The 21,725-nt window shown below is 37.2% G+C and overlaps 1 protein-coding gene across 12 annotated transcripts in view; it reads left to right on the top strand.

Annotated features, from left to right (window-relative positions):
- LOC131438020 (dystrophin, isoforms A/C/F/G/H) overlaps nt 1-21,725 on the top strand; it is a 1,278,256-nt gene that overhangs the window by 1,225,339 nt on the left and 31,192 nt on the right. For all 12 annotated transcript variants that reach the window (XR_009230868.1, XM_058607784.1, XM_058607783.1 and 9 more), the window contains one exon: nt 1,048-1,236. Coding sequence is in view for 11 of the 12 variants with exons in the window: in XM_058607784.1 (XP_058463767.1) it covers nt 1,048-1,236 (189 nt within the window). In the remaining variant the exon portion in view is untranslated. The remainder of the gene's footprint in view (nt 1-1,047; nt 1,237-21,725) is intronic.

Genomic DNA, 21,725 nt, shown 5'->3' with positions numbered 1-21,725 from the left:
GTGTAAATTTTAGCGTATAGGAAAAGATAGTGGTTTTTATGCCTCTTTGAGAATAGTGTCATTGAAATGTTTGGTACACTCAAACGGGCTTTCCTCCACTCATATCATTTGGACTGTAATGTCCGATGATAATAAATAAATAAATAAATAAATGGATAAATAAATAAATAAATAAATAAATAAATAAATAAATAAATAAATAAATAAATAAATAAATACATAAATGAATAAATAAGTAAATAAAAAAATAAATAAATAAATAAATAAATAAATAAATAAATAGATGAATAATGATGTTAAGAGCAAAATGATTCAAACATGACATTTTTGATGGGATTTGCTCACAAAATCATCAGTAATAGGCATGGGCTCATGCGAAGTAATGTTTCATGATTTTCATGACTTTCTAATCATGGGACTTGCAATGGATTTGTATCCGTGTAGTTATCAGACTAACTACAGTTATCACGAATCATTCACAATGTGTTGCAGATTATTCAACGAGGTGTATCTATGCCTTCAAAATCGCTATCAGAAATTTATTGAAAGTTTTTAATTAATAGTAATAAGACAGTTTTTAATTGATGATAACTGATTTATTCTAAAATTAAAAAATATCGTATTACATATGTGCGTCATCGAGTCGAAAATAAAATATTGTGTAAAAATTATTATGTGTTTCATTTAAACCGTAAGTTATGGAATAAAGTCATTATCCATATGGAAATTCAGTTTTTTGCAATGACTGAGTGGAAACATATATTGGAGAAGTCAAATGAATGAAAAACTATCAAAATAAATGGTTTATTGGAAAATGATACGCTCAGAGAAAAAAAAGCGTATCTTTTCCAATAAATAATCTTTTCTGTTAATTTCTCATTCATTTGTCTTCTAAAATATATGTTTCCACTCAGTCATTGCAAAAAACTGAACTTTGTTATGGCGGATTTACGCCAAATGAACTAAAAATTTATAAATCGCATATAGCTACAATACTATTGGTCTGCATTATTATTTATATTAACTTACGACTCATCGTTTATTCAGGCACGGAAAACAGCGCAGCAGGAAGAACCGCAACTTTTCAAATGGCAACTAACAACCTCGGTCTTGTTGGAGGTGACGATCATAATAATCATATACTTTTATTTGATGGTGGAAAGAATGTCGGGATCACCAACTCTACAGATGCGAGGCCTCCTCCTCCTCAGCATACAAATCTATTGCATATGGCGGGTAATTATAAAACTAATTTCATTTTATAATTTTATAACTACTTTTAAGATTGACAAGTAGGGCTTGTTTAGAAATTATTTTGCATATTCGTGTTGAATTATGAAAAAGGCATTGTGGTTGCAGAAAATAATCAGAAGCGATTTATCTCCCGCCAGGCTATAGCGCCCGGTCCCTTATGGCAAATTATTGAGAGCAAGAGATATATTAAAATCATATGAAGTTTCATGATAAAAATAGAAATCAAACTCACAAACATTTTTAGGTCCGGCATGTTTGAGCGTTCCGACTATGAAAGCCTTAAGCTAACCTAACGGATGGTGAAGTAGCCTTTACGTGGACGGGAGTGACCGAGCGTAGGATCGTGCATAAAACCATTTGAGTTAGGGGAGCTCCTATGTAAACGGGGTTTTTATTTCCTTTGTTTCGAGCGCTGATTAAAAAACACTATTGGTTTACTAATCTTTAATTTTTATGAATTTATTATGCGTTATTAAAGATTGTTACAGTGTAAGTTTTATGCAATAATATCAAGTTAATTCTGAGACATGGTCCCTCAAAGGGGGAAATGTTTTTAAAAATAGTGTGCGTGTCTGAAGAAACGAATAAAGGTACTTCCGAAACCGGAATCTGGTATCAGTATAATCGACGTTGGTTCGAGAAAAGTAACTGAATCCATCTATGGCTACATTCTTCGATCAAAATCCCATGAACAATGAAAGCCAAATTAATAATTGGGCGTCTACTGACAATGAATAGTTCTGAGGCAAGTTTCGGAATTTTTTTTCTTTTTATTTCCGGTGCTTCCGGAATCAGAAACCGAGAACCAGCATAGCCGGAATCGGGTTGTTTGGTTGTCTATTGACAATGGCTACCGATTGGAATTGTTTCGAGGCAAGTGAAGAATTCTATTTTACGTGTTTTGTTTCGCCGTTTCAAGTGACGGTATCTAATTTTCAACACACTTCACCATATAATTCCGGAACCGGAAGTCGGATCCGGATGAAATTTCGATGTTTTGTATGAGACCATGAGACCTTTCATTTGAATCTAAGTTTGTTAAAATCGGTCACGTCATCTCTGCGAAAAATGAGGAAGTAATTTGGAATAAGATTTTTTTCATTATTCACACTGTACTGTTCAGCCGTCTCTGAGAAAAGGAAATGCACTTTTTTTTTTGCAAATATCACCATGTAATTCCGGAACCGGAAGTAGGATTCGAATAAAATTCAGGAAATTTGTGCGAGACTACAAGAACTTTCATTTAAATCTAAGTTCATGAAAATCGGTTCAACTATCTCCGAGAAAAGTTCGACTCAGTTCATCGAGATCGAAAATTACCTGTGTGTAAATGTTTGTCCACTACACAAACTTAGAATGAAAGGTCTCGAAGTGTCATAGCCTGCTTTCGAATATTATTAGAATTGAACTTTGTGTTCAGCAGCAAGGGGGTAAAATGTTCAAAAAAAGAATAAAAGGTTCACTCGACTTTCAGATTTCTCACTTAACTGATGTTTTAATCTCAGATTCAAATGCATAGCCTCTAGTCTCATAGCCGACTCATTCATCTGGATCCGACTTCCAGTAACAGAATTACACAATAAAAGTCTTATAATCTTCTGGAACCGTACCAAATTTCATCCAAATACGACTTCCAGTTACGATTACAGACTGCATGAAAATATTATTTTAAAGTGTGTGTTCTCAAACATGGCAACCAAATACTATCCGTGTAATTTTCGAATTGGATAAGTTTAATTAGTTACTGACCAAAAACATTGATTTGCTTTTCTGAAGTGTGAATGAAATTGCAAATCGTCATTTAGAGCGATAATATATAAAACCAAAAATTTTTTATAGGTTATCCTAGTAGCTGGACAAATAAGTACCGTAAATAGTTGTCAAAACTCAATAACGAAACTTCCCTTTTCTCAGAGACGCCTGAGTAGATTTTCACAAATCAAAACTCAAATAAAAGGTTTCATGGTCTCAGTCGATAGCGGCCAACTTTTGCTCGCAACAACTTCAACCTGTGTGTTGAAGATTTAAAAAGTAAACAATTCCTATAAATTTGGCACGAATTTGTTAACAAATTGAAGTAGTTATACTAGCTTATGTCCAAACAAACTTTTTGGTTCTTTTTTTTTATTCAATAATGTAGTATAATTTTAGGCACACTGCTTAAGCTCTAAGATGCCAAGGGAATTTTCTAATCTTAATTAACGACTAACTTAAAACTAGAATAGTATAACTAGACTATGTCATCTCGGGTTCTCGAAAATCCAGCTTTCAGCAGGCGATCGGCAGTGGTCGATGAATTGAGTGTTGCATGAGTCTTCCAGATGGCGTTGGTACGTGGTCCGCGGGAAACGAAGGCCCGGCGGGTGGCCCGCATGCTGGTTTTCGACTGGAGCGGTCTTCCGTGGGCGGTGATGATGATATTGCCGAAAAGAATGAATGAGAAGTAAATATTGTGGAAAACGTGGTAAAAAGAGGGATGTGGGAACAAAATGTTTGAAAACGACAGAGATCTAATTAGTTGCCATCGAGATGGTGAAGAGACAGGGAATGGGGAACGAAAAAGTTAGTGACAAAAAAAAGATCTTGTTAGTTCCAATGAAGATAGTGGACAGGGACGGGGATGGAGATTGTTGTTTGCAATGTTCACTTACATACTACGCATTATTTCTACGACAAAGCTGAGATTTGATTTGATTTTTTGACATAGTAAGGTTAAGATGTTCGCAGTATTGATTGTAATGGCGCATTATTCGATTGACTGGACTGTATTTTGCATAATTTGTTCTAGCTTGTTTTTCTAAAAATAATTTCCTGGAACGTAATTGACGGCTAGGTATATAAAAATTTAATTGCGATAATAATGGAGCTGATTGAATGCGTTGAGAAATAATGTCGCTGATAAAATAAAGCATTGCAAAGTCGCGGCGTTCTTTAAGTGTTTGTATATTGATGAGCATGCAGCGTGCTTCATATGATGGTAGAGGAAATACTGTCCAGTTTAATTTACGAAGTGCATATAAAAGAAATTGTTTTTGAATAGATTCGATGCGTTCTTCGTGAATAATATTGTATGGATTCCATACTAGGCTAGTGTATAATAATTTAATTGTGTATGGGTCCTGAAAGTTATGACTGAAGCGTTTAATAAAGCCCAGCATGCTATTAGCTTTATTGATTATGGTATTGTAGTGTTCCACAACAGTGAGCTTGGAGTCTAAGATTACGCCTAAATTTTACATTTTTCACAATTTTACATTTTTCTACAAGTTGATTTCCTAGATGTATGTTTATAGGTATAGTTTCATTTTTCCTACTGAAAGTTATTGAGTTACATTTTTTTACATTGAGTTGGAGTAGACTTTTGCAACACCAAATGTGGAATAGATTGATTTCGTTCTGGAATATTACAGCGTCGTTGATATTTTTAATTTCCATGAAGAGTTTCATGTCGTCTGCATATATAAGCACTTTCAGATTTTTTGAGTATGAAGGAAATGTCGTTTATATGTAAAATGAGAAGGAGAGGCCCTAAGTGAGAACCCTGAGGTACGCCAGAAGTTACATTAATTGGTTCAGACAGAATGTTTTGGAAGCGGACTACCTGTACACGATTCGTTAAGTATGATGTGAGCCATTCCAGAAAGTTATGTTCTATGCCATATTTTTGTACTTTGTGTAGAAGTAATGGTATGTCAATACGGTCGAAGGCTTTGCTAAAGTCAGTGTAAAGAGTTTCTACGTAGTTTCCGGTGTCCATTGCATTCAGAGTGAATGTCATAAATTCTAAGAGATTTGTTGTTGTTGAGCGGCCTTTAAAAAAGCCATATTGTTTTTTTGTTATTACATTTTTAAGTTATTGAAAAAGTTTTTCATTTACAATTTTTCCAAATAATTTTGGAATGCATAAGATAATGGCTATTCCACGGTAGTTCCGAATGTTAGATTTTGCACCAGATTTAAATATTGGTACAAGAAAGGAAGATTTCCATGCTTTAGGAAAAGTACATTTATTAAGTGATAGGTTAAAAAGTAGTTGTAGTGGTAGTGTAAGTTCTTCAGCAAAATTTTTTAAAAATTTTTTGGTATACTGTCAGGTCCAGGCCCTTTTGAGGCGTCAAAGTTTTTCAGTGCTGTCGAAATGTCATGTTCTGATAGATAGTTTACAGAGATGGAGTTGGAAAATGCAGGTATGAAAGAGAAGTATTCACGGTCACGGTCAGTTTCTGAATAAGATGTATATACTTCTTGGAAAAAATTTGCAAAGTTATTGCAGATTTCTGTACTATTTTTCCCTACATGTTCGTCGAGGTGCATTTGAGATGGAAAAATGTTTCTTTATAGTTTAGTTTTTGTGTAGTTAAAAAAGTTCTTAGGGCAAGTCTTTATTTCGTTTTCAATTTTGCGGTTATATTCTTCATGTGCTGTGTTAATGGCTATTTTGAGTTGATTGCATAGATTTAAGTAATTTTGAAGATGAGCGTCACTTTTTTCTTGTTTGTAAGTTTTGTGTGCTTTTTGTTTCCTATTTTTCAAATGTTTTAGTTGTGAATTGAACCATACAGGTAATTTGCTGTTATGATTTTTTCTTTTTCTTTTCATAGGCAAAGTTTCGGCTAATATTTTGTTTATAATGTGATAGAATTTGTTTACTTCGACGTCGACATTTCCTTCTGTACTCAGTATGTTCCGCCAATTTATTATACTTAGTCTACACTTGACTTCTTCAAAGTCAATTTTATTGTATTCCGGCACTTCCTCATATTCCAAGTTGTAGGGAAGGGATGCATTGTGTGTAAATAATGAATATTCAATTGCGGTGTGAAATGCTTCATTTCGCCATAATGGCAGGTTTGATGCGTTCACACAAAAGTCTTCTGTGCAATTTGTGAAAAAAAGGTCTAAATATGCATTTTGTTGATTTTTACGGAGTTTACTTGATGCAGGCCAAAATTAGATATTTTGTCGAAAAACTAATGCAATGTTGCGTTTTCTCCTACGACTGGAAGTAAGATTGATTCATTTTCAATGTCAGAGATGAAGTCCGCATTACGTTGATTGAAGTCGCCAAAAATATGAAGCTTTACTTCAGGTTCCATATTCGAAATAATTGTGTCTAAAGATTGAAAGAATAATTCAAAAGAGAATTTGTTCGCATTTTCGGGTGGGAAGTAGACACAGCAGTAAATATGTTCTTCTCCCAATATTGAGACTTTGGCCCATACATGCTCAAATTCTTTATATTTAGGAGTAATAATTTCTTCAGAAGTAAAGCAAGAGTACTATCCCGACTCGCCAACACATCCCGAACCGGAACCTCAGGCGGTCTACCTCGGGCCCTAAGGGATTCCAGTAGCTTCGACCTGGTTTCACGATACTCTACGCACGACCACACGACATGCTCGATGTCCTGATAACCGTCACCACAGGTGCAGAGACCGCTCTCCGCAAGCCCACAACGCCGGAGATGTGCGTTGAATGTGTAGTGATTTAACATAAATCGCGACATAACACGAATGAAATCGCGACTCACGTTCATCCCCCTGAACCAAGGTTTCGTCGATACCATAGGGATAATGGAATGTAGCCATCGTCCCAGTTCGCCATTGCTCCATGAAGTTTGCCAACTTTCGAGAGTTTTCTGACGAGAGATACTGAAAAATTCATTGAAGCAGATTGGTCTTTCATAAATATCACCTTCTAATGCACCCACCTTAGCCAATGAGTCTGCCTTTTCATTGCCCGGACCCAGACTAACGATATTGAATAAGACCGTTCAGATAAAGTTCTCAAATGTTCCCGTTTTTTCCCAGGAAATATGGGGGATACTTCCCTGGCCTCATTGCCCGGAGAGCTTCTATTGAGCTTAGACTGTCCGTGACAATGAAGTAATGGTCTTTGGGCAAGGTTTCAATGATCTCGAAAGTGTACTGAATAGCAGCTAATTCTGCGACGTAAACTGAAGCCGGATCACTGAGTTTGTACGAATCGGTGATGTTCTGATTGAAGATGCCGAAGCCTGTGGACCTGTTGATATTTGATCCGTCAGTGTAAAACACCTTTTCGCAGTTGACTGTTCTAAATTTATTATAAAAGATATTAGGGGCCACTTGAGGCGTATGTGATCCGGAATTCCACGAATCGCTTCTCTCATGGATGTGTCGAAAAACACAGTAGAATCAGAAGTTTCCAAGAAATGAGCACGGTAGGAAACAAACGAAGAAGGATTAATATTCTGAGCCATGTAATCAAAATATAAGGACATAAAATGGGTCTGAGAATTGAGCTCGACAAGCCTTTCGAAGTTTTCAATCACCATCGGATTCAAGATATCGCATGGGATAAGCAATCGATATGAGAGATTCCAGAATCGATTTTTCAACGGCAATACGCCCGCGAGCACTTCGAGACTCATCGTATGAGTCAACTGCATGCAACCTAGGGCAAGACGCAAACAACGATACTCAATTTTTTCCAGTTTAATGAAATGGGTTTTCGCGGCGGATCGGAAGCAGAAGCATCCATATTCCAATACGGACAATATCGTTATCACTTTCAGTAGTGATTTGATTTTTTGAGAAGTGGCTTTATAAATTATTGTTCGTTAGGTGAATTTTAAGCCACTGATATAAACAACCTACCAATATTGGTCGGAGAGGATAATTTTTTAATAAAATTCGTACTGATATTGTGTCAAAATTAAATACCAAAATGAAAAATAACTTAGTTTATATAGTTTAAAAAATTTATAGAATGAACGGTTGTATTTATCAATTCAATCAATTCATTTATGTTGTAATTATTTGAAGGAATATCATTGGGGTATTCGTAGAGTCAAAGATAAATTGCTTTCTGGAAAAGTGATAAGTTTATGAATGTAGACATCTCCTGTTCCACATAACGTAACATAAAAAATCTATGCTAACATTTTCAGTAGAATTAGATGGCCGTGACTTAGTGAGCGACATATCAGTCTCGTTCAACTGAAAGAGTAAAAAAGATTAAACTGCGTTCTTAATTTTCTTCTTGTGAGTTGAACTAAATAAGGCATTATTTTTGGACAATTAGTTGCTGATAATCATAGTGGATATTCGTAGTACCGGTGGGTAAAATTTCCAAAATGGAGGTAGCATTTGAAAGCTCTGTGAAATGCCATAATCGTAAAGTGAATGAAAACTATACAAGAAATTATTTAACGGATCTTTCTCATTCGAGAGGAATGCCATCCGTTATGAAACATCAAGAAGATGTCATTTCCAAGCTAGCAAATTTATCCCAAAGAATTGACTGTGACATTGATTTCCATTGAAAAATAAAAATCGGCTCTAAATTTAACCAACAAGTGAATTTTTTTATTTGTTTGTGCGCAGGTAATTTTTTTCAACGTTACTCTTCGATCCATACAAATCATCATTGATAAGCATGACTCGAATTAATGAAAAGGATTGAAAACTATAGGAATAAAAATTTAGATTTTTAAATATTATATGGGTATACGCCACTTTCATATGTTACTCCTCTTAATATCAACGGTGTGCGCCACATTCATATTTTACTTCTGAAAAATTGACGTTTCTTGACAGGTGATGAATGGAGTGAAGTTGGCTCAATCACCGGTGATGGTGATAGTAAAAGTGATCACCTTCGATGATTCCAAACATTCTGGTGATCACCTCTTTATCACCAGGAGTTGATAGTCACTTGTCACCTTACATGATTCCACCCCAGGTCTCCTGGGTGGGCACCCCACCAAGTTCCGGTTATTGTGCGAAGAAAATTACCTAATGTGACATCCCCAGGTGCCTTTAGAGTCGAACCAGACCCCGAGATATTTGAATGTGAAGACTATATTTTCACCCCCTAGTTGAAGAGCTATGTTTTCCCCCCCTAGTTGAAGATGTAGTTGTGCTGGTTCTCGCTTCCTTGAAAATGCAACCAGCTCAGTTTTCTCCGTGAAGAACTCGATGCCCATTTGAAGAGCCCATATGGATAAGTTGGCAAGAGTATCTTGTAACGGCCCTTGCAGATCGTCAGCTTTGGGACCTATAATAGACACAACGCTGTCGTCGGCAAGTTGTCTCAGCATGCAAGATGTGTTGATACATTTATCGATGTTGTTTACGTAAAAATTGTATAAAAGGGGGCTTACGCATGAGCCCTGAGGAAGACCCATGTAACTGAATCGTATTGTCGACAAATCACCATGCGCGAAATACATGTATTTCTCAGACAATAGATTGTACAAAAAGTTATTCAAAATTGATGAAAGACCATGCTGATGCAACTTCTCAGATAGGATGTTTATGGAAACTGAATCAAAAGCCCTTTTGATGTGTAGGAAAACTGACACCATTTGTTCTTTACGAGCAAATGCCATTAGAATTTCGGTTGAGAGCAACGCAAGACAATCGTTCGTTCCTTTGCCCCTGCGGATCCGAATTGTGTATCTGAAAGTAAACCATTAGTCTCGACCCAATTGTCTAGACGAAACAGAATCATTTTTTCGAACAATTTCCGTATACAGGAAAGCATAGCAATCGGCCGATACGAATTGTTACCGGAGGCTGATTTCCCTGTTTTTTTTAATGGCAATAACTCTTACTTGTCTCCAGTCATGTGGGACAATATTATCCTCAGGAAGTCTATTGAATAAATTCAATAAGCGCCTTTTGGCAGAGTCAGGCAAATTTTTCAACAAGTCGAATTTGATTTTGTCTAACCCCGGAGCTGTATTGTTACACGATAAAAGCGCAAGTGAGAACTCGACCATCGAAAAAGGTGCTTCGTTTATGTTTGATGAAGCGACGCGCATGATCGTCTGTTCCGGAACAGAGTCAGGACATACTTGTTTAGCGAAATCGAATATCCAGCGGTTGGAATATTCCTCGCTTTCGTTCGTGGTATTTTTGTTGCGCATTCATCGGGCTGTGTTCCAAAAAGTGCTCATTGATGTTTCTCTCGATAATCCGTCTACGAATCGACGCCGCTTTTCTTTGCTTTGATCAAGCTTTTCATTTTAGCGTCTAATGCCGCGTAGTTTCTAAAATTATCAGATGTTCCGTTTTTCCTAAACTCGATAAATGATGAAGCTTCCTCCGCGTTTAATTTTGAGCACTCTTTGTCCCACCACGGGCTGGGGGGACGGATGTTAGTTTTCGCGCCTGGTACAGGTTTCGTCTGAGCTTCAGTCGCGGTGTCGAGAATCAAGCCAGCCAAAAACGTGTATTCTTCCTCCGGAGGAAGTTCTTGTGTTGTTTCTAGTTTCTCAGATATCGAATTTGTGTAGCATTTCCAATCAATATTTCGTGTGAGGTCATACGGCACATTGATTGTCTCCTTTGGTCTAAATCCGTAGGCAATTGAAATCACGGTAGTAAGACGATCGCTTTTCTTTGCTTTGATCAAGCTTTTCATTTTAGCGTCTAATGCCGCGTAGTTTCTAAAATTATCAGGTGTTCCGTTTTTCCTAAACTCGATAAATGATGAAGCTTCCTCCGCGTTTAATTTTGAGCTCTCTTTGTCCCACCACGGGTTGGGGGGACGGATGTTAGTTTTCGCGCCGCGTACAGGTTTCGTCTGAGCTTCAGTCGCGGTGTCGAGAATCAACCAGCCAAAAACGTGTATTCTTCCTCCGGAGGAAGTTCTTGTGTTGTTTCTAGTTTCTCAGATATCGAATTTGTGTAGCATTTCCAATCAATATTTCGTGTGAGGTCATACGAAACATTGATTGTCTCCTATGGTCTAAATCCGTAGGCAATTGAAATCACGATAGTTAGACGATCGCTACCGTGGGGATCAGGGATCACCTTCCACGTGCAGTCCAACCGTAGCGATGTCGAGCAAAGGGATAAATCCAACGCACTTGGCCTTGCTGGTGGTGCAGGAATTCGTGTCATTTCTGCCGTATTCAAGTTTGTCATATTGAAGTTGTCGCAGATATCATAGATCATAGCTGATCTGTTATCGTCGTGAAGACAACGCCATCCCGTACTGTGAGAGTTAAAGTCTCCTAAAACCAACGTCGGTGCGGCAAGGAGCTCAATGATGTCACTGAGCCGCTGATGCCTAACCGAGGCTCTTGGCGGAATATATATGGAAGCAATGAAAAGGTCCTTGCCTTTGATTGTAACATGACATGCGACAACTTCAATACCTGGTATCGATGGGAGGTTATTGCGATAGAAAAAATAGCACTTTTTGATCCCTAAAAGTACTCTTCCATAGGGATCATCTCGATCCCGACGAATAATGTTAAAATCGTGGAAGTTTAAGGGTATTTCAGAAGTTAGCCAAGTTTCGCACAATGCAATTGCGTCACATTTCAGATTATTTAGTAGAAATTTGAAAGGATCTATTTTTGGGATGATACTTCTACAATTCCACTGTATAACAGTGATTGTATCCGTGACCTCGGTTGGTGATTTAGCCATCGAAGGATACGATTGCTGAAAGAAGGGGCAATTTTGCAGTCAACTGCTAGCACTCTTCAACATTTCAGCAAAGGAATGCTTCGAATGTTGCCTAAGTGAACGCCTCATCTTGTCTTTGCGCAGTTTGTACGCGGGGCATGCCGAGAGGTCATGTGATCCCTCTTTGCAGTAGAGACACTTTTCAATGTTTCCGCCGCAGGAGTTATCCGCATGATTTCCTCCACATTTGATACAACGGGATTTATTGCAACAATGGGATGCTGTATGTCCCAATTGTTTGCAATTAGTGCAGTTCATGACCCGCGGCACAAAAAGGCGAACAGGTAAACGAACTCGGTCCAGGAGGACGTAATTAGGCAAAGCCGAGCCAGTGAAAGTCACTAGATATGAGTCTGATGAGATGTAGGACTTAGTCCCGTCCTCAGTGGTCGATACTGAACGCAATTGCTTGCAGTCCAGTATCTTAACATTCTTGATTAGGGGGTTTTTGAAACCGCCTGCCCCATGCTTAAGAATGTCCTCGCAAGTCAGACTCGGATCGGTGATCACGCCGTCTGTCTCGACTTCGCGAGCTGGAATGTTAACGCGATACTCCCGCGCGAAGAGCTCACATTGAACGATCTCGTTAGCCTGTTTTGCACTGGCTAACAAGACCCTAAGCTTTTTTGGGCGTACTTTTTCAATCTTTTGTATTGTAGAATATCGCGAGGTCAGGTCTTTAGATAATCTAAGGATGTTCAATTTTTTTTCCGGGGAGGGGGGGGGGGGGGTGATAATTTTTTATACGTATCAGATTATTGCTATCAGATGACTCCATTTCGTCGCCTGCAGGGAGGTCCAGCAATTCTGAGCCTTTTGTCATGCACGGAAAAGTGTCCGTGCGGGTAGAGATTGAAGGTCAAAGGTAGTGGTAGTGAACAACAGGGAAAAAGAGAAAAGAAAGAAAAAAAATACTTAGCTTCAGTTTTCAAACGGCAAACGGCCGTTAAGGTCCGGTCCTAGGAATTCGATGAATATTCCTTTCGATCAAGTGCAAAAAAACTTCATCAAAAAAAGTACTTTTTTGTCTCTCTCTCTGCACTGTCCAATGAAACGTTTCCCTTTTTATCACTATATATATTTATCACTGTTTCTAATGTATATGTAAACGATATATACGCAGCGCCCAGCGCTGGCTAACGGTACCACACACAGTGCTGTTTTACACAAGCTCACAGTCGGCCTTGAGGACGGATTAATTCGAACTATCACTCGACCGCACTGATGTAGATACTCATTCGTTTCACTTGAAGCGTCCTCCATGTTGTCTGAAATATTTCAAAGAAGAAGCCACTGAAGTACTGGAAGAGACAAATTCAACCTTCATAGTAAAACTGTGCCTTCATCACAACTTGACAAACAGCCAAGTTCATAGGTGATTGGTGGTCTTACATCTTATCCGGCAACAACTGCAAATCCATCAACTTCATGACATCAACATGGCAACAGTATCCCTTCTAAATGAATCCATCGAACAGATCCAAACAATGTAATCCATTCACCATATCCTGTTCAGCTACTTCCCAGTGTCACATCATCCCCCAGGAGGCATAAATGGATTCAATCAATTCAAACTCAACCAACCAGGTCTTCGGCCAGAATTAGTGTTCCTCCCCCATTTTCTTACCACACACAAGTGCTAGTTCAGGATGAGCAACCAAATTTGCCTGTGATTGTGCTGCCACAAAATCTGATTGTCTTGACAATTAAATGTTGGAGAATTGAAGAACACACACCAACAATTTATTGTGCTGCAGGATTATGTGCTGACACTAACATTTGGCTGCAGGATTATGTGCTGATACTAACATTATGGCTGACACTAACATTTGCAGAGCACATGCGGTACATTGCTATTCAAATCAGAGAGTTGGAAAATATCGACTAATATTTGCTGCCATGATAAGGTACATTTGTCACGTGTTTAAGAAAATCATATAAAAAATGACATATAAACACTCACTCAGTTGAATGATCCCCATATTATCGCGAAACCAGTAGGTTCCCATGAATTAGTTTCGATTCCTCGAATTACATTGACACCATCCTATCTAACTATTCCATTCAAAGTGTGTAGAAAACAGTTCACTGTGAAGATGCATTCATAATGATAATAAACAAGACCCAGGGTTAAAAACACTAAATAGAGCAGGCATTTACCAACCAAATCCAGTATCCTTACACGAACAATGATATGTTTGTAGCTCTCTCTAGAGTCAAATGGCACTACTACTTTCAAGCCTAAATTGGCCAACACATAACCACCTCACCGGTGCATAGTAGTCCATTACCGCCACGTCTGTGGACCATCTGTCAGGATTGCCTCATTGAGATGTTTTTCGTGGCACGGTGCACGCATTACAGTATTACCCAGTCCAACGCATTTTTCTCGGATGCCAAAACCGATTTAATAAGCTTAGGCTCATTTGAAAGCTACTATTGGGTCATTGATTAGGTTCAAAGATAAAAAACTTGTGACTTTTGGTACCGAAGATATGAAGGTACAATTCACGTAACACGTTGTTTCACCACTCTAATATAACAATTCGGCTGAAAAGTTCGTATCGTTTAATAGAAACACACATTTTTTTGCCAAAATTCGTTTTTATTATTCAACATAATTGCCATCAGAGGCGATACAGCGATTATAGCGATCTTCCAACTTTTCGATACCATTTTTGTAGTACGATTTGTCCTTTGCCTCAAAATAGGCCTCAGTTTCATCGATTACCTCTTCATTGCTTCTAAATTTTTTACCAGCGAGCATTATCTTGAGGTCTGAGAACAGGAAAAAGTCACTGGGGGCCAAATCTGGAGAATACGGTGGATGAGGGAGCAATTCGAAGCCCAATTCGTTCAATTTCAGCATGGTTTTTCGTTGTTGTTTTTGATCGATTGTGAGCTCACGCGGCACCCATTTTGCACAAAGCTTTCTCATATCCAAATATTCGTGAATAATATGTCCAACACGTTCCTTTGATATCTTTAGAGTTTCAGCTATCTCGATCAACTTCACTATACGGTCATTGAAAATCATTTTGTGGATTTTTTTCACGTTTTCATCGGTTACAGCCTCTTTTGGAGGTCCACTGCGTTCATCGTCTTCGGTGCTCATATGACCAGTACGAAATTTTGCAAACCACTTATGAATTGTTGCTTCACCCGGTGCAGAGTCTGGATAACACTCATCAAGCCATTTTTTGGTATCGGCGGCACTTTTTTTCATCAAAAAGTAGTGTTTCATCAACACACGAAATTCCATTTTTTTCTATTTTTTTCGCAATAACAAAAGTAGCTTCACTTAAAATGCAATATCTCACAAACTAATAATCAGACAGCTGTCAAATTTATACACGTATCTTTTGAAGGTTGGTACTAATTGAAAATGGTATGGATTTAATTCTAGTGGCGCCCTCTCATAGAAACGATACGAACTTGTCAGCCGATCTGTTATATACCCAAGTAGCAATCAGAATTTGTTAAAATTGACATTTTTGTAATTGCTACAGTAGGATTATTTTTGTTTGATATGTTAGACAAGTGATTCCACGTGTTTTTGTTATAAATGTGAATATCATTCATACTACTGCTTGTGAAACCAACTCAAAAACCTGAAAGGATTATGTTCCAGATCGGTTCTATTAACTGACTGTACAATATGTTCATTTAAACAGTTTCATTTCTAGTTCTCTCTCAACAAATATTACTACTGTCAAACATGTCAAACAAGATACGCTTTTCCAATCACACAGTCGTTGCGGGAAGGGTTAAGAAATCCAATACAAGAGCAATGTTTGCTACTTCGGTAAGGGTGCCAATATTTTGGGATCACCACTAATTTCGTAAAGCAGTAACGTTCAAAAGTTTAAGCACATCGAAAAAAGTCCTCATGCAAATATTGAGCTAAATTCGATATGGATAAGGGGTGCGGTTAAGGTTTGAAAATTTTCGATCTTGAAAAATCACCATACGGGGGAGTATATAAAATTTCCAAAACCGATTTTTTTTTATGCCGAATGTCTTAGAATTACATGAAAAGTCGGGATTTCGTGACTTCTGGCATCGAAAAAAATTTTTCGATTTCGGAAATTTCATGTACCCCACACCCCTATGGTGATTTTTCAGTATTTATGAAAATTCTACTAAGTGGATTAAGAAGGGTTTTTGCTTCTGTCTATAGTAATGTATTATAATTGCTGAAAAAACAGACTTTAGAGCGGAGATTCGGAAACTCGTAGCTATATACCAATCGATTAAGCTCGACGAGATCGGAAAATGTATGTGTGTGTATATATGTATGTGCGTATATGCGTGCATCTTTTTGCGAATTTCTTTACCGCGCATTTTGCTCAAAGATGGCTTAACTGATTTTAACAAGTTTAGGCTCGTTTCGACGCTAAAGTAATGCATTTGGTCGCGTTCGAAGATCAAATGGGAATGACTTTTAGTTTCGGAGATATGATGGTGTAGTGACGTAACCTACAAAACGCGTAATGATTTACCGCTCAATTCGCTCAGAAATGGTTGAACCGGTTTCAACAAGCTTAGGGTCGTTGGAAGGCCATTGATCAGTGGATCAAGTGGTATACGTGACGTTTCGTCTTTGGCGCATCAGTGCAGAGCAATTCAAATTAAACAAAACCTAAAAAAATCAAAAACGGCTATATGCCCCTACAGAAAATTTGGCCAACCCCTACTAAACCAAACCTACATTGACCAAAAAAAGTCGAAAACACGCTTACGTTCGGCACGTCAGTTAAGACATTGCACTCCGTAGAATATAAAGTTAGTTAAGACATTGCACTCCGTAGAATATAACCTTTACGTCCGCTTAGCGGTTCAAGTTGAGCTGCCCAGTTTAGCATTCAGCAGTTCAATTTGAACTGCTTTGCACTATTGAGTCAAAATCGAATCGCACAATATATTAAAACCGGTAGTGTGCCCTAGCACAAAATGTTGCTAACCCCTAAATGTTTAAAAGTTTAGTTAACGGGTAAGCTATGGATGCAAAATTCGGGACAAACCGTCTGTAATAATTGCGAGTCTCCAAGTGTCGTCACGATTATTTGGTACAGGGTAGTTTTTCATGACCTCATATTTACTGCTGTCTGGTAAGAATCCTTTATCGGTAATTTTATGGTCTAAATATGTTACTTATGTATTGAAAAATTTGCATTTATGTAGATTTAATTTGAGATTGTATTTCCTAATGCGTTCAAAAACTCCTTCTAAATTTTGAAGGTGATGTTGGAATGAACATCCAACTACTATGATATCATCAATAAAGAAAAAGGAATGTTCGGTAGTTAGTCCGAATAATGTTTGGAGTTATATGTAAACCAAACGGTAATCTCTTAAATTTAAAATGACCTGATTGGGTTGAGAATGCTGCAAGTTTTCTTCAATTTGCACCTAGGGATGTTTGATGAAAATCTGACATCAAATCCAATGTAATGAAATATTTTGCTCTACCAAGTTGATCTAAACTTGTATCAGTTCTTAGGAGGGAACATTGCACTATGGTTTGAAACGGGAAATTAACGTGACAAAAATATTTTCACTATTAAATATTAGTTTTGTCGTGAATACGACTTACTTTACTATGGGGTGCCTTTTCAAAATTAGCCATGTGGAAGAATGGGCAGAACTTAATCGTGAATATCTCGACTTGTATTAATGGCAGCAACAAAATTCGTTCACTATTTCATCAAAAATATGATCAGGAATTTAGGATAATATTTTGAACAGTGTGAGATAACCACAAACAACTAAAAAATTAAGTTTTCTGAAAATTTGAAAACAACGCGGAAAACTCTATACTTTCGCTTGGGTTTTTCGTGCAAGGACGATGATTTTGAGGTAGTCAGGCACATATTTTCAACTGACTGCGTATAAAAGGGGAACCATTTCTTCTTGTGCGTTGGATGGAAGCGGACGTTGTGAGAATGATTTAATCAACCAGCATCTTCGGAGAGTTCAACTTCTGCGTGGTTAAAAACCTCAAACGCTCATGCCCCGTTTACACTTCTGCTGGCTGCCAGCATGCAGGTGCCGGTGTACTGCCCTCTTAGGAAAAAACGTTCAACTGTGGTCCAAAGATCCAAAGTATTAGACCAACGAAGGACCACCGTTGATCGTTATTTTCCTAAGAGGGCAGTACACTGGCATCAGCATGCTGGCAACCAGCAATAGTGTAAACGCTACATCAGGGCGCAACTCTCATTTTGACTTCAGTCGTCCGGTGGAGCAGTTGGCAATGGAAGCAGATCTTTTGCGTGGTATAAAGCCTCAAACGCTTAGGTCGTGCTTTCATTTGGACTTCAATCGTCGGGAGCAGCAGTCGTTAATGCTTTCATTTATACTTCGGGCGTCAGGGGAGCAGTCGCTACTAATAAGAACAGACCTTTAGCGTTGCACAGAACCTCTAACGCTCAGGTCACAGAGCCAGTTTCCCTTCGAAGAAGATCGATTACACCATCCTGTTGGTGGTAGTTTGCATTGGAGCAAAATACAACGGAAAAGGGACATCAATGTGGAACATTTTGCAAAATCAGCACTTCTAATGGCTCTAAATGTTACCTAAAGAACTATAAATATTGCTTATTTGTAAATCGAAAATTAAATTACCAGTGTAGTGCAAATATAAGATAATTTGATCAGTTTTTTGCAATTTTCACAGTTCTAAATTCGCAACAGTGTTTAAAATTGTTTATATTCAATAGTGTTTAATATCTTAGAAAATTATACAATTTGGCTCTTCTGGGATGCCAGAAATCAGTCCTGTGCAGCATTTTGATAGTATCTTTTACTAAAATATTGAAATCCGAAATGAAATAATCGACATAAAAATTCTCTAAGGTGCTATTTAGAACCATAATTTTATACCCAAAGAATTATGAGAAATCCATCGGAAGTCAATGGTATCCATCGGAATTTGAACTCAACTCGTCACTCTCCATCACGAACGCCTTCATTAAAGGTACTTTTCAGAACCACCATTATATTATCATAAGGAACTATACTGGTTATTTCGTAATTTTTGTGTATCAGAATGTTTAAAGTAACTAATCTATACTTTAGTTTAGGATTATAGTGTCAAATTCTAGTAGTGAAAAAGAGGAAAGCTTGCACAATTTACTCTATCGATCAACTAATTTATATTCGGAAGTATAAAGTAAGAGTGACAGTTTTATTCGTATTCACGACATCCAGTTATGTCTCCGACATTACACACCTGTACTTTTTTGTAGTTGGTGTCTTCACAAAAGTTGTTTGTTATCAAATGGCGCTCCTTTTGATATAAAATATTACTAGGGTGGTCCTTATTTAGATTGAAATCTGTAATCTAACTTTCTTAATTGAACTGAAAAACGATTTTATTGTACAATAAAGTTGTAGGAAATTTTATTTTGAGCAACTTTGCTGAGAAAAGCACTTCTCCAGCTTTTCATTTGACCGAGTTACATCAATTGTCCCGGGTACGAATAGGGTGGCTCCCGAAAAATCGATTTTTTTGTTCTAACGTTTTTGTGAAACGTTCTATGGAAAAGTTGTCTTTAGAAGAGTTGTTGAAATGAATATTGCTCATAATTTTGCTGAGTAAAGCTTTTTCATATGAGCTACTAGTAAAAAGTTATGATTGTTTTTTCATCAAAAACTAGTCAACCTTCAAATATCAAAATTCATTAGATGCCAGATCGATAAAAATGTATCCTATGCGGCTACTAAAAGTTCATAATATAAGTAAACATTTAAGAGAAAATTGGGAGGGTGTTATTCTTTTAACTCATTTAAATTAGTCTTAAAAATACCTTGAAAAAACTCAAAAACATTGCATAACTCTTAAACGCCTTAACGTATTAACATACTTCCTTCAGAAAAATAATAGTATCAAGTTAGCCCTACAAGTGTTCCATACATTGTCTATTCGAGAAATGAGACACACAGAAACTACAGCCGAAAATAGATTTTTTGCTGAACAATTTTAATTAATTTATTATCAAAATAACAGATTCCGTTGAGCTTAAGCAACAGAGACACTGTGTAATATGGTTATTCCGAAGTAGAGGCCATGATAAATATATTAACAGAAATTTTCATTATCTTGACAACAAAATCTCAAACAAGCTGGTGCACGTTAGTGAAACGCAAATATTTTTATCCATATCGTACCGAGACGCCTTTTTTCTCATCCACTTGTGTACCGAATGGCCTGTGACAACCGGAAAACGACGCACAATGAGTTTTGGTTAGAATAAATACAATCTACTCATTTTAACAAACTAATGATTTACTTGGGTTTCAGGAAGTGCTTTGTCTTACAAAAAGCTAACGGATTTAATGATTGCTGGTAGAAGTAATAAGGACATTTTACAGTATATCATTCAAGAATTGCGTATGAAAACCCCCACCTGGCGTGTTAGCAAACTGAACAAGACCGTGAAGGGAAGGGTTACAAATATAAAAACTGCGTTTTGAAAACATTTGGGCCTACGTATCGGTGAGCCATTGCCATCAGGAGGTAATTCCAACGACGGAAACACGTCCCGGAATTTTTTCAAGAAGTGGAAAGAAACAGCAGATATAACAGGCCTTGATGAAACACTGTTGGAAGGATTTCACGTTATTCTCAGTGTAATCAATAGCCGATAAGATAAACGTCGACGAATTCCAAAGTTACACTGAGAAAATACGAGCGTTGTATGTTATGTATCGTTGTATCCACTATCACCAACTGCTCATAAATTGTTAATACATGGTGCCACGATAATTAGACACGCAATTTTACCTATTGGTATGCTTAGTGAAGAAGCTCAGGAGACTCGAAATAAAAGTATCCGGAACTTCAGAGAGCACCATGCTAAAAAAAATCAGCAGAATCGCGCACATTGAAGATGTTTTTAAAAGGCTGCTGTTATCTTCAGACCCTATCTTGGCATTGTCGAACAAACAAAATAGGAGAAGTTCAGAAGACCTACCCGAACAAGCAAAATGTTTGGTTTTAGATAATAATTAGAATAATTCATTGCTTAATTTATTCAATACATACCAAACCGTAATCAACTGTTGTCTTATGTTTTATTTTGAATGTTAACGATACGATCATTACGATAACGGAATCAAAATCAATTGAATCAGTTATTTTGGTTATTATTATTAATTAAAATTGTTCAGCAAAAAATCTATTCTCTGCTGTAGTTTTTGTGTGTCTCATTTCTCGAATGGACAATGTATGGAACACTTGTAGGGCTAACTTGATACTATTATTTTGCTGAAGAAAGTATGTTGATACGTTAAGGCGTTTAAGAGTTATGTAATGTTTTTGAGTTTTTTCAAGGTATTTTTAAGAATAATTTAAGTGAGTTAAAAGAAAAACACCCTCCCAATTTTCTCTTAAATGTTTACTTATATTACGAACTTTCAGTAGTATGCGGCTACATTTTTATCGGATACATTTTTATCGATCTGGCATCAAATGAATTTTGATATTTGAAGGTTGACTAGTTTTTGATGAAAAAACAATCATAACTTTTTACTGGTAGCTCATACGAAAAAGCTTTACTCAACAAAATTATGCGCAATATTTATTTCAACAACTCTTCTGAAAACAACTTTTCCATAGAATGTTTCACAAAAACGTTAGAACAAAAAAATCGATTTTTCGGGAGCCACCCTACTCTTACCCGGGACAATTGATGTAACTCGGTCAAATGAAAAGCTAGAGAGGTGCTTTTTCAGCAAAGTTGCTCAAAATAAAATTTCCTACAACTTTATTGTACAATAAAATCATTTTTGAGCTCAATTAAGAAAGTTAGATTTCAGATTTCAATCTAAATAAGGACCACCCTAGCAATATTTTATATCAAAAGGAGCGCCATTTGATAACGATAATGATAATAATAATTAAGATTAAATATTATTGCCTGCGTATGTTGGTACATCTTACAAGCCAGTTGTCGTATGTTCGAGCCCCGACCTGGAAGGATTCTTAGTGTCAGTAGGATC

The sequence above is a fragment of the Malaya genurostris genome, chromosome 3 (assembly GCF_030247185.1).
Source record: "Malaya genurostris strain Urasoe2022 chromosome 3, Malgen_1.1, whole genome shotgun sequence".
NCBI classification, from domain to species: domain Eukaryota; kingdom Metazoa; phylum Arthropoda; class Insecta; order Diptera; family Culicidae; genus Malaya; species Malaya genurostris.
Note: the sequence above shows the minus strand (reverse complement) of the source record. Positions and strands in the feature narration are given on the sequence as shown.